General features: G+C 37.5%; 1 protein-coding gene across 1 annotated transcript in view; it reads right to left on the bottom strand.

Annotated features, from left to right (window-relative positions):
- Positions 1-16,677, bottom strand: part of NAV3 (neuron navigator 3) — a 562,373-nt gene that overhangs the window by 414,807 nt on the left and 130,889 nt on the right. The window contains exon 2 of the mRNA XM_072864069.1: positions 3,316-3,715. Within this exon, the coding sequence (XP_072720170.1) occupies positions 3,316-3,387 (72 nt within the window). The 5' untranslated portion in view covers positions 3,388-3,715. The remainder of the gene's footprint in view (positions 1-3,315; positions 3,716-16,677) is intronic.

Genomic DNA, 16,677 nt, shown 5'->3' with positions numbered 1-16,677 from the left:
TAGTTATTTGCAGCAAGTTGGCTGTAGAAACCTGTTATTCAAACTGCTAGTTCATAGCTCTCTCTACCATTTACCATATGCTAAAATCATGAACCCACACACCATACTGTAAACAGCGATACTTGCATTTGCTGCTTACAGGCATTTATGTCCTAAAACCTTCAATATTATCATACTTTTTAAATAAGAAATTACAGCACACTGTGGGAATGGCAAATAGATCCAGAAACACAGCATTTAAACTGAAATCTCCACATAGATGGAGCAGTATGTCTGGCACATCCAGCTTGGAGGAAGGAAGGAAGGATGTGTTTTGGACAGAGATGCCATGGACACACGGTTCTCAAGCAGATAAAGCTGATGGGCGTCCCAGAACTGCCCATTCCAGCTCATTACCAATTTCCTGAGGCTTCAACACCCAGCTAGGAGAATTTGTAGAGGGAAATCCTATGCCTGTTTTCTGTAGGAGGTCAAATGAATGGATTACAATGATCTTTCTTAAAAGCCTTTTTCCACTCTGCCCTGCCTTCTGTTAGCCTGCCTCCCTCCTTTCCCCAACACTTCAGCCACAGAAATTGCATTACTGCTTCCACACCACTACCGAAAGCTCTTACTTTGTGCCTGAGCCTCATTTTGTACTCAGGAGGGTCAAATACCCAAGTATCAGCCCAGAGACACCTGCCAGTATGACAAACATAAACAGACTATTGCCAGTAATCAATAAAACTGTCATTGCACCTTGCAGCTACAGAAAGGAGCTTGATAGTTCTGCAGCCATAAAAGGAGTATGCACCTATTTAAAATGCAGGTGATGATAGCATTTGATGGGTTCTGAGATAAGGAGCATATCTGAGTGTCCTACAGACATGATAGATCATATGCTAACAACATGAAAATTATATAAACATAGTTGTCCAGGCCAAAATCCAGATCATAGGAAAGTAACTATATAGCACATATATAGTATAGCTATGAAATTATTAGAAAAGCTAAATGCCAAAGCATAGTCTGCATTTTTAAAACTACCTGAGACATTTTATAGCCTTAACTAACATGGAGCTTTTTTCTCCATTTGATTTTTTTTCCTAAATTCCCCATGCAGAAAACAGTCCAGTGACAATACGTTCTGCAGCAACACAACAGTTGAGTCTTCCCAGAACACAATATTTTTCATTTATTTGTAGAATATGACCTAAGAGATTCAGCTTGACTTCTGCCTGGTCTGATCCAGGTACAGCACACTAAGGCATCCATGTCAGCCAGTAAGTCAGGCAATATTTCCTAAAGTGGTCCATTTTCATTTCACTCATTTCTATCTAACATATTTCAAAATTTGCTTTACAATCAATGCAGCATAAAGACATAGCCAAGTTACTACTACTTCTTGTGTTTCCCCATCACTTTTAAAGCCTTATTTTATCAAAATATTAGCCTTCTATAATGAACTCAATACTAGCATATCGATGATACTAAATTACTAGTAAGGGTCCCTGAATGTAATGAAAGCTAACCAGACTTCTGTTTATTATCATCACATTTACTTCTTCAGCATCAACCACACCACAGGAGCAGAGTCTTTTAGCAGCTGCAGAGCCTTTGGTGATCATTGCATAGTTCTACAGCTGGATAAAATATCCACAGACTGGCTCAAAGAAAACATTTGACCTTGAGGTACAACAGATCCCCTTTGAAACAAACTTTCTCCTCCTAAGCAATCTGAAGAGTCAGTCTCTAGAAGTGAATCTGCAGGTATTAGACATGAAGGGAAAAAATCCTTTTGAAATAAGAGGGGGGGTTGGGGGAAGAGGAGACTCAAGCATACTCGATTCTAGATCAGATAATAACAGTTCAGAAAACAGTTCACCCGGATGGTGAGATTAATGCTAACATTTCTCAGCTTTTCTTTTGTGCCACAGAAGGGTGGGAATTATGAGTCAGAGAAAGCCCCGTGCTCTAAACCAGTTACTTCCTATCACATACCTCTGTGTCTTTTCCATTACAAAAAACCTGCTCAAAGGCTGAATATATTTTTGCAATAATTTCACCACATGTGTTACCATGGTATATTTCCTGCAATTCTCTGCACTTTAAAGGGCTATTGGCTGTGACTGAATGACTTTGATTAACTCATACAAACACAGTCTTAAAACTGTTTCACAGTCCTAAAACTGTTTCATTTATGTTGCCCGTAAATTCCCCCAATTTGTATTTTTCCCAAACAAGGTCAAAATTATTTAAAAGATTAGCCAGCAGATTTCATACCGAAATTAAAAAAAAACCCCAACCCAGCAGCACTTATTATAATAAGCCTGTGTAATAATAAAGTATATAACCTGCACTCCAATACATGATTTGGACATTAACAGCCCCACTGAACGTATGCAGTATAAAGAGGCCAGTAAATCTCATTTTAAGGCCTAGTATGAAGCACCCCACAGCCACAAAATGTTACAGCAGAATGCACTCTCTCTGCTGGCTGCCATTTGGTGCAGACTTTACGTTAGAGCCCAGGCACAAAAAGTATTACAGAGTTTGGAACTTTTAATAAACTGGAGATTAAAAAACAAACAAACAAACAAACAAACAACAAACCTTTTTTTTTGGAAAAATCATGAATGTAATATCAAAAGACCAGTAACACATGGGAAAATAGAAGGACACAAAGATATTGAAAAGCATCAAATTCAGGTTTACAAAATAAGCAGCATAAAAATTTCCAGATCATAGTATAAGTAAAGGAGATGAAGTTGGGGAGTTCATGGGAAGGTGAGCCCTTTAGGACAGTCTGTTGCAGAACTGGGATTTCCTAAAGGATTTTCCATATTGTGGAAGTGTAAGTTTACATGCTTAAACTGCCTTGGGTACTAAAAGGTAAAACTTGAACAACAACAACAACTTGTCAGAAAACCAAATTATACAGAACTACTGGTAGTATACAATGGGAAGGGTCTATCCACACATCCACTGTAAAGGACGAAGTTCTCAAACAGCGTCAGGCCAATGTCAGATACTTACCTCAGATCAGCAGGTCTCTGCCATAAACTCAGCGTTGGTAGTGAGGAAAGGTTTTGCCAATTTGCTAGACAAATTCAGGGAGCTTTTGACATAAAATTACCAGGCAATCAAGCAGTATGAGAAAGAAAAGTACTAGGTGATGAAGAAATTGAGTCCCATAACAGCAGTTCACTGTACTGCAATAGTGAGTGAGCATGGCAGACTATTCTCAAAAGCACATTAATTTCCAGTTTACTAAAAATCATCAAAGAGTTAGCAAGTGGTTCCACTACAATTAAGTACAATTAAAAATAATCTTACCTTCTTTTGATCTTCTAGTTTATGACTTACTGGATTCCTTCCATGTTTGTTCATCTCTGAAGATAAATCCATCACATTCACTCCTTGCCCTTCAAAATGAAATTGGTTCAGCAATACAGCAAACTAATCCAAAAAACAGGGGCTACAAACACACAGACATGGTGTTCCATCACACATCATCTCTGAACATCAATGACTTGGAGAAATGACTAAGAAACCCATCGATCGAGCTGAGAAAAACTTTGCAGTTCACTCTTGGGACTTTCCAAATCACCATAGCGTTTTAAAAAGCTGATGCTTAAGAAGAGAAATATTCATCTGCTACTTTTATCTCCAACTGCTATCTGTATCTTTCTTCACAGGTTTCCATTTTACAGAAGGTTACATCCTGACTGTGAACCTGTTGAGAAAAAAAAAAATATCATCATCAAGATTGATTTGCAATTTGCTGTCACTCTTTGTAATATCTGTCTTCCTCAGGTGTGTGTGGGGGGTGGTTTGTTTATTTGTCTTGGTGGTTTGTTTTTTTTTTTTTTTTTTTTTTTTTTTTTAAGAAATTAATACTGTTTTTTTATTTAATACTTGGCAGGATGAACTTATGCATGATCCCACTTGTCCCCCTCTACATCACAGTGGACACGCAGAGTATTCACTGAGAACAGCTAGTGAATTCCAGCTACAGACATCAAGGAAAAATTAAAGGAAAGAGAAGAGCAAAGACTATTTGACTAAAGGCAGCATAGATGAAATTTTTTCATCATTATCATATACTTCCTACTCAGTGCCTTCAAAAAGTAATAGTCAGTATAACACTGACAGGGTCAGACAGGGAAAACCTGTAGTCAGAATACTAACTCCTAGCCAATATGACAACTTAAAAAAAAGAACACCTCCCCCCAAAAGTTCTCTTGAAGGCTGCAAATGTCAGGGGGGAAAAAAACAAAACAAAACAAAAAACCTACAAACAAGATTTCTTTGCCAGAAAGTTAAAGTTCTGCTAACATCAAGAGAAAGAGCCAGTGTCTCTTCTGTCATTTTTGACACTAAAATCATAGAATCTTCATGCCTTCAGTGCAATTGAAAGCCAATTATGTTTAAATTGAATTAACTGAGTAGATGAAGCCCACGTAAAAATAATTCGAATGCCATTTCAATTAATTTTAAATGCATAATGTTCACAACATGCCTTCACTAATGCATATGGAATAAGAAATATGTCTAGATAGTGTATTGAATGGTACATGCTAGGTCATGCAGTCTATCTCTAATAAAATGACACTGAAAAGGTTATTTTCTCTTAACAAAATAAATAAATCCAAAATTCAGTGGAGTCATTACCAATATTACTATCAGCTTAAACTATCTTTTAATCAGACCCAAGGTGCAAGTGATACTCTACTGTAACTGATTTATACTTGGGCCAAAAATTGTAAACCTGATGGCTGAAGTTTGCTTCCAAAGAAATCCATATTTAGGCATCTATGGGGTTTTTTCCCCCCCTAGGCACTGAAACCTGAGGTTCAGAAACAAAGACTGTGAACTGACAGTCAAGTCTGATAGCTGTTTCTAGGAGGATCTGAACTAACCTTCTGTATTTGCCATGGAAGCGACTTTTGTTTTTAATAGAAGATGGCTCATACCGCTTAGTTTTTGGCTTGGTTGTTAATGGTATCTTGGATTTCTCTGAGTATTCTCATGTTTGCACTTTTCACCCAGGACTTAAAGGCAAAACATACTGTGGTCTATAGAGGGTTCTCCTTTTTTGATAACATTGAATTAAAAACAAGCAAACAAAAAACCCCTGAGGATGCCTAGTTCCACCACTAAAATTGCAAGCTTTATTTCTGTGATCCATTTATAAACAGGAGAAAGATTTAAGCTGTTACCACATGTTGGGTGATTCCAGAAGGGTGGGATAAACCCAACACTGAGAGAAAATCAAGGGCTCAATATTGATACAATGAAACACTGACAGCATGTTACCCTATAAGATACATTTCTCCTTCAGACCAAAGAGTGTTCCAACAAGGAATAAAATTGTAGTTATTCTCAACACTACAACGTGAGGCACCTATTTCGTATCCGTATTTATCTTCACATACATTTGAACATGATATCAACAAAAGGACTAATCATGCAATAAGGACAAGTCTAGTTCCAAAAATAACTAGAAGCAAACAGAAGATGCATCTGCCTGTGAAGTCATAAGAGCATGAACAATTGTACACAAAGCCACTACATGAGAGAACGCATACCCAGATAGAAGATTGTTTCCCAAACACAGCTTTAGCCTGATACATCTCCCCTAAGCATATAACCAATTCTGTTTGCTATTCCAACTTTTGAGAATCACCTACTCCTGCAAATGACAAAGGTAAGCATTGTATTACAAATACACTCACCAAAGTAGACTCAAATGCTTGGAGAGCATCTTTCTATTCATTATTTAGAGCATCCTGGGGAAGTCAGTGAAATAAATAACAAGACTGTAATGCATGTTAACTGCCCAGAGAATAGAAAGTAGTCTATATAAACTGCACTGTTAAAAACTTCTTTAACTTCGAATTTTTATCGGATTAAGAAGCGGATTAGTTTCAGTAGTATGCTATAACCTTCCCAAGCACACCCAGCTTTTCTCACAGAGGCTGTTTCCACAGAGGCTGAGGTGCAGCAGGACAGGGCCAGACGTCGCTCTTGAGCGCAGACCGTTCCCACCCCTACCAAGGGCCTCACAGGCACAACCTGCAATTCCCCCCGTTTGATGGTTTCGGGGATCCACAAAATCCACAAGTCCATAATGCCAAGATGCAGGAAGATGAAACACGAGGTACCGCTGCAGCCATCAACATCTGGTTTTACACTTACAACAATTCTAAAGCTCAGATAAGTCAAAACCAAGCTGTTAAAAACCAGCAGTTTCCCTGGTTCATTTCATGGTCAGACATGTAAATTATATTACTCCCCATGCCTGGCAATTATACTATACTAGGCAATTAAGCTATTCTGTGGAACTGTATGGTGTTTTCAAGCTAAAGTTGGACAGAATGCAAATAATTTTGTTTGGACTGCCCTCATTACTTTTAACATGCAAAGCACAGGGTGGCAATTCTTGCTCATTCCATTCTGCACATTGTTCCATGGTCTTCAGCCTTTTCAACATAAACAGCTGTAATTAAATGCTCTTGGCTGGCAATTTTTTTTTTTTTTTTTTTTTTTTTACAGTGCACACCATTTATTATTCACCATTTTACACTGATATTTGACATACACAGAATCACAGAATAAAATATCCAAAGAGTCCTAGAAATCCTAATGATCACACACTAAATAGCATAGATTTTACTAGGTCATCAACAAATATAAAAGGCAAGATGAATTAGAGCTTTTTTACAATTTTATTCCCTTAACAGACACGTAACAGTCATTCAATAATAATCTCTAATCATTTACAGATACTCATAATAAAATACTCTGGCAGATTAAGCATTTAGCATTGCAAACACAGGCCTAAAGGAAGTGAGCAAGCTATCCAAGCTACGAGTATCCCTAGATTTTCTTGTTAAACAACAAAAGAAGGAAAATATTTTGCAGAAGTATTTCTGACTGGGGGCTGCTGAATTGCTCCTCTAGAGACATGCTACGGAAGGCATTCAGAGTGATTAAGCTTCTGGTTTACTTATCTCTATCACTTGCCTAAATTCAGGTGGACCTAATTCAGGTGAAATGTGCCTGAAAGAACTTCTTGTTTTACTTCACTATGAGCTACAGGTTACTCATAGACTAGTGGGGAACAAACCCAGATTGTATTCTGAGAATTAGCCAGAGCCATCCCTTCTATACTACCTTTATTATCAACACAGGTAGTTCTTGAAAAGTTTACACTGATAGGATTTGCAGGAAGCAATCAGCATCCTCAAGCTCTCTGAAGACCTCTTCCATATTTATTTTTTTAATTATTATTTTCCCTTAAGTGGCACATTCACTAAATATTTGGTGGAAGTTAACACAAATATCTTTCGAGAGTCTGGATGTCGCAAGTCAGCCTGGCTGGGGAGCAGGGGCAGAGAGGGGGAGTTGTAAGTGATTACTGTGTCTCCGGTCAGTTTTTATGGTTCTACAAAGAAAAAAGTTGCTCTACAACCTTAGGAAAAATCTAGATAATGAGGTTTTTTTCCTGGGTTTCCTCCAATTGTCAGTGGCCTTCTGATGTATTAAAACTCCATGACTTCATAAGATCCATTCTGATGGCTACCTAGGAGGTTGCATACCAAGACTGCTCTGTTGTAGTTATTGTTGACAAGGACGAGGGGTACATTAGAGCCCCCACAGATTACTTTCTTTTCCAGAATCTTATTGTGCTGCCCACATGGACATTCTCAACTTTTGCCACACTATTAAAGCGACTTTGCAATGACCTTGAGGCAGGTGCAGATATAAAACTGTGGCTGTAATTTGTGCTTTTCATTTTTTCTTGTTTTTATATAGGATAAGCCGACTGAGCTGCATCCTGGGTATTATCAACTGCACTGATAGGGATTTATGGTTAAGAGCATTTGAGAGTTATGTTTTCATTAAAGCATTTCTGGAAATATTGATAAAGCAACTATTTTCTGGGTATGCTGACAAGAAAAACCATGCAAATTTTAGAGGGAAAGCATATCAATTTTCAGTGTTAATACCTCATTATCAAAACGGAACTTCTACTTTATGTGGAGTTATAACGGTGATGAAGAATTTGGGGACTGGGAGGGAGCAGAAATTGAACATGATACTTCTTTACCTCTTTCAAACACAATAGTGTCTACGCCAGGACCAAAAGCAAGTGTCAGCTGTAAATCTCAGTATACAGCTAAAGCAAATGCAAGATACAAAACAGCCTTAGTTCCTGCCCATCAGCGCTGCCAGGGATGGCAGCATGGCTGAGAGAAGAGGTGGGAGAGTGTCAAGGACCCATGACTCCCTTGAGATGAGCAGTGGGGCACATTCTTGTGCAAGGCACCCTCTGCCCCACTGTCCTTGGGGTTTATTGCTATTGCAATAAACGTGAGGCTCACCACTGACATTTTACAAAGTTTTGCAAAGTTATTCAGCTCCACATTGAAGACAGGCAGTTCAGCGATACCAGAGATCAATCCTCAATATGCTCCTATGAAACCTCTAGGTGATGTGGCACCCCTGTATGGCTCTAATAACTTACCCACAGCAATAGCTTCACAATGGCCTCAAAAAAGCTTACTTCTAATCATGAAAGCTTCTTAGCTTTCTTTGTAGTCTTTTCCCATAGGGAGAAAGCATTTAGGGTCCCTGTATGGGTCTAACTGCAAACATAATGATCAGGCACACAAAGAGTTATCGGGAAAAGAAGATGATGTTGACTCTTGGAGGATTTGAGAGCAATGCCAAAGAACACTGCTTTTAGCCAGCATTCAGAATGAGAAGCCAATATCTGTTCTCTGCAAACACATATGATAGAAGTGCCATAGAAAGCTTGCCTGCAGCAGATAAAAGCAGCCTGGGAAGGCAGCTGGTAAGCCAACAAAATATCTCAAAGCAGTGAGGCTTGCCTACAGAATTATTTCTTCTGATACAAAATTACTTCTCATCCAAACAGCAGAAAAACTGGTCCAAATACAGTCCTGATTCACAGCAAGACAAAAAGCTGCAGTGTATACAGCTCTTTCTAATCAATGTAATGGTGTTTACTCAGATTAAAAGCGACCACATAAGGAGAAGTCCAGAGATGATAATCCCTTTGTTAAGTGCACGTGTGGCTGAAACATTTTGTATTATTTCTGTAAATGATGTCATCCTATCCAGTGCATTTCTCCATAGGGCAAAACCCCTCTTCAGCACAGAATGCTATGTTGGAGTCATCACATTATCAGTGAGGATAGAATTGCATTGTTCCTGGCTCTAGCCAATGCAAATTAAAACATTTATTTTCAGATTTGTACACATTAAAGAAAAAAATAAAGGGGAGTCTAATACTTACATTTTTGCAATGCTGTTCTGCAAAGCAGGATGCTGATTGTCTCTACATCATCAGACTGAATGCACAAGTTAACACTAATTTACATACTGATTTAGCAAGCAAAGTTAAAATAATAATTAAAAAATATGTAAAAAGAAAGGAGACTTCTAGATCCTGATATCCTCAGAAATTGTTGCTATAACTGGTACAGCAACTCAAATCCTTTTGGCTTTCTCAAATCCTTTTTATCTCTCATAGCAACCTCCATCAAACAGGCCGAATGCTATGCAGAGAATTTAGAGCTGCTATTACATATCAATTTTATTTCAAACTTGGAACCAGTACCAGACAGGAATGCCTTCTCTCTTCCATCATCCAATTCTTTGGCCATTGAGCATCAGAGATAAAGAAAGCATGAGAAAGGGAATACAAAGTATATTTTTGAGAGATAGTCCAGTCCAGCCTTTTACTACGGTCTCTCCTAAAGATTTGATGAGAGGGATGACAGTTTTGTTGTGTGCACAGTACTCTGTGCCAGGATACTTAACTGAGCATCAGACCTAAATGAAATTTGGTTATCTTACCCAACAGTGTCCTGCTACATATGCAATCTTTTGAGCGACACATAAAATGTTTACATTTCAATGAGCCTTACAGCACTTCTGCAGAGGTGCTGCACTGGACAAATTCCAGCTTGAATAGTTATTTCAATTCTGTCTCCAATTTCAGTGGGATATTTCTCCATTGTTGTCCAAAGTTGTTTTGAATGTTCCTCTGTACTGTTGAAATAGTAGATGTCTGTTGAAATAGTAGATGAAATGAAGATGTCTCCTCATGAAAACAGTATGATGTAATTTTTACATTTATAATGTTTGGGAATCAATAGGAAGAATTAATATTCCTTATTTGTGTAAATGTTAAATAGGTTACCATATTTGTATTATTATTTATAACATTACATGTACAACAAAAGAGCTACCTTGAAAAAGAATAAAGATACATGATTTGCAGAACCTACCAACACTCCAAATGGGATATAAGAAAAAAAGATAGTGCTGTGCTGGAAATGAAGGGGAAGATAGAAAGCATATTCTCAAATTCTAGGTATACTGTGCAAAGAGTAGGCAAGAAAATACAATTTAATCAAAAAATGCAAGTACACCTATATGGATCTTAAATTGTTCTCTTACGTAAGGAGACTGTTTCAGTTAATGGGACAGAGAAATTTATGAGGCTCATGAGAAAGAGAAAGGCTAATCGAAAATAGTAGAGAGCTTGCATACCTTTGAAATTTAGTTTCCTAGGGAGCTATTAAGCCTTCCTTTCTGTTACTTTTAAGTTTTGATTTGCAGGCTGAAAAAAGATGCATCTGATCTGTGCCTGTGCAGTGGCCATTCTTCCGGGACGACTTCTAGTCATCTACAGCCATTGCTCTAACTACATTGCCAAGACACCGGAAATCCCAGGCAAATTACTAAATACTTCTTTTTGTCCACTTTACAAAATTTCCAGGAAGAAAAAGGCAATGTGCTTTGGGAAATACCTCGATACATGGTAGCTCTATGGAGACTAATATATCTGGTATTTCTCAATACCCCACATATGTGAAAACTTTGCTACGACTCCACAAACGGCAATGCTGTCCAAGGGAAGGTGTGTTCTCTCTGGTTCATCGGCTACAAGTAAGAGAAACAGGAGCACAGCCTGAAGTTTCACATATGTTGCTGTTTTGAGCAATTTATATATTCAGACACAGAAACAGCATACTGAAGGTTCACCAGTTACTCTTAGATGAAACAGTTAAATCCACTTCCCCTACCTTACTGGAAATGAGGACTTACACTCCCCACTTTGATAAATCTAAATCCTTAAATCTTAAAAATACCATTAAATCATACAGCCTCTCTTGTTCTACCATGACTTGCTAAATAACTCCATTGGATCAAAGAACTAGCTGCTTTTTCAGAACGTTTTTAACACTGTGCCTGTTACAAGTGATAGAGCAAAAAATCATACCTATCTTCACAGAACATGTCTCTGACAATTTCACGGGTGTTTCAAAAGTTGCCAATTAATTTTTCAATATTTGTTTAGTGGCAGCCTTTTCAGGTGAACCCCGTACTTATCCCAAGAAATTACATACGGGTACTGATTAAACATTGCAAGCAATGCTCCACTACTCCTGGTCCCTCAGTATTCTATCCATGTCCATTCTAGTCTCTTGCAATTAATTCAATTGATTCAAACAAATATGTGGCTGAAACAACAAACAGCTCCTAGAGACAGCAGAGCAGAGAGATAGCTGAGCAAATGAGACAGCTGTTTGAGGGGGGCAGGGGAGGGGGATGCAAAAGGATTACAATTATTTTTTATAGAAACAGAGTCAAGTGACAAAAAATATATTAAAATATTTGAAGACAAAAAGCAGCAGTAGCTGGTGCATCTTAACCATGAACTAAAAAGGTGACCTTTACTGGTGGAAATGTATTAGTTTTCACAATCACAGGCTCACAAGCTTGTTTAAATTTGAGCTGGGAAAGACCTAGGTAAGTTAGCTTCCTGATCTGCCAGTGCAGAATAAATTATTACAGTGTACTTTCTAATGCTTTATTCTGGCATTACTTTAAATTCCCAAGTGACACAGCTCACTGTTTCTTAGAGAAGAATATTAAACAACCCAATAGATCTGAATGTTCTAGGAAGTTTCTTAAAGGCTAGATATATCGAATTAAATTTTAAGCTGAATTTTACATCCTTCAAGCAGTCTGTACCAATCTTTGCCAACACACACAATTGCTCATTCCATGTATTTTTACATATTGATTGTATCTTCACAATTTTAAACACATTCAAAAGTTTCTTCTGTTAACATGAGTATCTAAGCAAACTCTTATTTAGACTCAAGTTTGGCTTATCTAGTTCTCGATCCATTCAAGTAAAAAACTCAAACAGACCTTGAGATTACCAAATATACAACTGCATTTCAAGAAGTCAAAGCACTTTGTCAATTGTTCCTGAGAACCTCAAAGCTAAAAGTACATTCAAAGGTTACCTTAAAAGAGCTTTAACTAAAAATAACATGGGACTGGAAACACAGGAATATCTAGGCAGTCCTAAGCTTTACTGAAAATATAGAACTACAAAGGATTTGAGGTAACACATAGGAAATAATCCTAAAAATTTTATATAGCTGTCTGGCATATGATTACCACCAGCTACCTATTAGCTCCTTGTTGCTATGGAAAGTATAGGGCTTTGTGTCTACTTAGAACAAAGCACATGTCCGCTCTTGAATGTCCTAAAATAGGTCTCAAGACAGTAAGGTACTCAAAGTCACACTCCACTTGTAAACTAATCTGCATCTCCAGGAAGAACAAAGTACCCAGTGTCTGTGAGACCATCTTGGGTGGAATTCATCTGAACAAACACAGATGCACAAGTCTGAGCTAATGGCTCAGTGGCCTCTGTAGTTTGAGGAAATAAATAGGCATTTTTAGAATGGGATTCTTTTCATCCAAAATAGCTCAGATGAATCATGACCTAAAAATCCCTACCTCTTTCCACTGACTGCAGAAACACAACATGGTGACTATGTAAGGCACAGACCTTTGATAACTGATGTATGAAATCAGGTGAGAGGAATCTCTTCCTTCAGGCCACACTTCTTAAGGGACTGAATACATGAGGTTGATATATTCAAACAAAGCCCAGTGTTAGGAAGCCATAAAAAAAAAGAAACAATAAGAAGCCTAAACACACTAATACATCTGATCAAGTGCTACTGAAATAATTCCATACAAGTAATCTACCAGCCATTAGCATTTCTTCATTCAAAGTGGATAGTGGTGTCTTACTGCAGGAACATCTGATCTTTTCTGGTTTGTCACAGCTGAAAAGTTTGGTTGCTCCAATAAGCGAGCTACTCTAGGGGATCTATGGATCTGCTCCTTTCACAAAAAAAGTTGCCTACATCAATGCCTTTGCTGAGAGCTATTCCTCTTCTTCCTTAAAAGTTGAATTTTGAAATTCACAAATTCAACTCACAAAAATTTACCCGATTCCTTTTCAGTATGAAAGGCACAAATATACCCCTTAAGTACTCCAAAAACTATCATGTTTTTTATTTATTTATGTTAAAGAAAATGTATTGTGTAGCTACTCAAATCAATGATAAAACTTGTGAAGGCAAAAAATAGGCCTTTCACTATTTTCTTTTAAACCTTGGAAACAGTTTTGAAAGTTGTTTTGCCTCTTAATATACAGAACATTTTTTGACACAGTCTTTTCTTCATAGCCTTAGCTTGTCCTATTTCTGTAACATAATGCTGTGAAGATCATCTCTTTTTTGCATCATACAAGTTACCAGCCTTGAAAAGTAGCAATAACAACTGTGACAATCCTATGACTTCTAGCTGTGTAGATACCACTCCTTACATCTCAGTAATATGGATCCTTGATCTAGCTACAAGTTTTCTCCTCACCCCTATCCTGTGTTTGTATTTAGAGGTTCTGGGATTCTTTGTCACACAGTGAGATTAAAGAAACGTAAATCAAAGACTCTGTTTACAACATGTTTTATAATACCATTTGTAATATCTTCTACTATTTACTGCATAAATTATGTTAACATTGTCTATAGCACTTTTTGGTTTGTTCCTCATTTCTAAGCACTTTTTAACATAATGCAAACATATAGTATCACAGCTTTTCCTCTGATCCTGAGAGTGAAGCTGTAACAGTGAACTGCCGCTTGTGGTTAATCCACCTTCATCCAAGTTAATTATAGGATCTATTATTTAGAAAGTATTACTTTCCCTAATTTTTGTCCTTGACAAGGATACGGCCAAACTTGAAACACTGATTTTTTAGACTGCTCTTAAAAGCTAGGACTACTGTAAAAAGGACACTGGTTTTTGCCTCACTAGTACAACTATTTTCATTTGCATCAGGGATTATTTTAGGGTGAAATTCACCCTGTGAAAAGGACTAGCAGAAGATCTCCATATCACTGATACTAACTTTAGCTTGCCCATAAAGCCTAGACAACACAAGTCTGATTAATACCTGGACATCACTTTGGATTTCAAGAAATACACTTATGCAGTCTATAGTCTGGCTATTTCAGACTACTCGTTGGCTTTGCTAATGTTCAGTGTTCTAGGCATAATGTTTTAATCCCCCCTTAAAAGTATCATAAACAGCCTGTCCTTGCATTGCCATTATAGAAGTGTCAAATTAACAAATTACTACAGTTTAGCCCTAAGCCTATAAAAATATTTAGAAATATAAGCACTAATGTGTACAGAGCAACAAATATTACCCTTAACAGCCTTTCCTCAAGGAGTCCAATAACTCAGAGAACAATGCTGCTAAATCTCCCTTCCCTCTTCGCACTACAATGGCTACATGTATAACGCTGATCTACAACTCACCCGGTTTGAAAGCTTACCAGAGGGTATGTTCCTCTTTTTAAACAAATACATGTTTCAGCCCTTTGAAAAGTGCCAAAAAATTAACTAAGCATGTTTGAAACGTGCAGTAATTAAAGAAAAAAGAAATTCTAATTAACAATGCAAACAATTCTTATTTTCTCTGTTGAGACAGCTGTCATGTAATTTGCCCTCCCAATTATTAAAACGTGACTCATGTCACAAACACTCTGCTGAATTAGACCACAAACGTGCACTGCTTGCACTGCTGTATTTACATCTAAATATTGCCAGTCTCCCAGACGTGACTGGTAATCACCACGCAGAACATGTATCATTCAAAAGATAAACAAATGTGAAGGTCAGAGATCATCCGCATTGACAAAATAAGCACAATTACTTAATGTGATCAAACACACACAGACTGAGTCTATTAAGGACTGTGAACAGCGTTTAGCTGGATAATATCTGCATCTCATCTGTATAATAATCTGAATTTACCATTAGCATTGCTATTAATCACAAAGCATGTGTGAAATAACTCTGAAAGAGAGATTTAGCAGCTGGGCTGACTATGTATTTTTAAAAAATCTGGTTTCTGAAATTATAAACTCAAATTTAATTTATTTGTTCACCAGATGCTCAGACTGGCAAAAAGAAGATTGAAATAGTTCTGTAAAATGATGTACTCTATCACAGAAACAATATCTACCTGAAGAACTTTCTGCCATTAATTGCATTATATAATTGTCTACAAATATTAAAAAGTTTCACCCTAAAAAGATGTCCCAGTCCTGTTAATTTTTGACAGCCAATAACATTTCAGAGTGAAAGGGTAATTCTGAACATATTACTGCATCTAAAAATATAGCAAATATACACAGAATATTACTGTTATGCACAAAAATACACTTTTTTTACAAACTCACAAATTCAATGACTGCTATTACATAGCATGCACACAGATCTCAGATAGACATAATATCTCAATGTTTACATTTACTTCAGTTGTTTTTCCCATAACTAAAACCAACTTTTAATTGTTTAGATGAAGCAGCCTAAACAATCTCAACCAAAATAAATATTGTTATGGTTATTACCATGTAATACTGACAACCACCTTGAAATACTGGCACAATATTGATGTGTTTTTAAAATAGAGCACTGCATCCAAAATCCAGCAAATTTATACAAAGCAGCATGATATGAATGATGTCTCATTTTATAAAGGCTTATACATACCAGATAATGCAGTAAGAATGCATAATTTTTCATCCTGTCACTGTGAGATTCTGCATGAAAATACTGCATTATTACTACTTACATATTTCTACATTCTTGCTGTTTGTAGATTTAAAAAAAAATAATAAAAAAAATCACAGAAGTGGAGGATAGGATAGAAGAAAAGGTTCAGAAAACAATGTCTCTACCCAAGGAGTGGATCACATTGCACTGATAGAAATTTAATGGTTCTTCAGGAAGCATAATGAACAACCTTATCTCAGGAGACCTCTGTTCTCTACACACATCAAGAGTGGTGACAGCTTATCCTTCCCAGAAACCAATACCAGGAGGAAAGCGCACTGCCTGAGAGCGTTAAACCTACGGCATGTTAGATGCCTGCTGTCATCAGAGACAAGTATTACCACGCAGCCTACCAAGCTAGCTCTGATACTGCAATTCACACAAAGAGACCTTTCTCATATTTCTCAGCAATACGAATCAAGAACTTCTCTGTTTAATTTGAGCGTGTTTGCCTTTACTAGCCTGGCAGCCTCCTGCCTAATTCCCCATACCACTGTATCACAGAGCCAAGTCTGGTCTTTTCTTGGCAGGTGGTGGGGAGTTGCAAAGGCGGCGAAGGCAGCCCCCTGGAGTGGAAGGGAATACACGGCTTTATCCTGCCAGATTAGGAGTGGCATTGATTGGCTGCAAGACTGGTTTGCGCAGACGTCCTCTGAT

The sequence above is a fragment of the Ciconia boyciana genome, chromosome 1 (genome assembly GCF_034638445.1).
Source record: "Ciconia boyciana chromosome 1, ASM3463844v1, whole genome shotgun sequence".
In the NCBI taxonomy this organism is placed as follows: Eukaryota; Metazoa; Chordata; class Aves; order Ciconiiformes; family Ciconiidae; genus Ciconia; species Ciconia boyciana.
The sequence above is the reverse complement of the archived record's forward strand: the minus strand, read 5'-3'. Positions and strand labels throughout refer to the sequence as shown.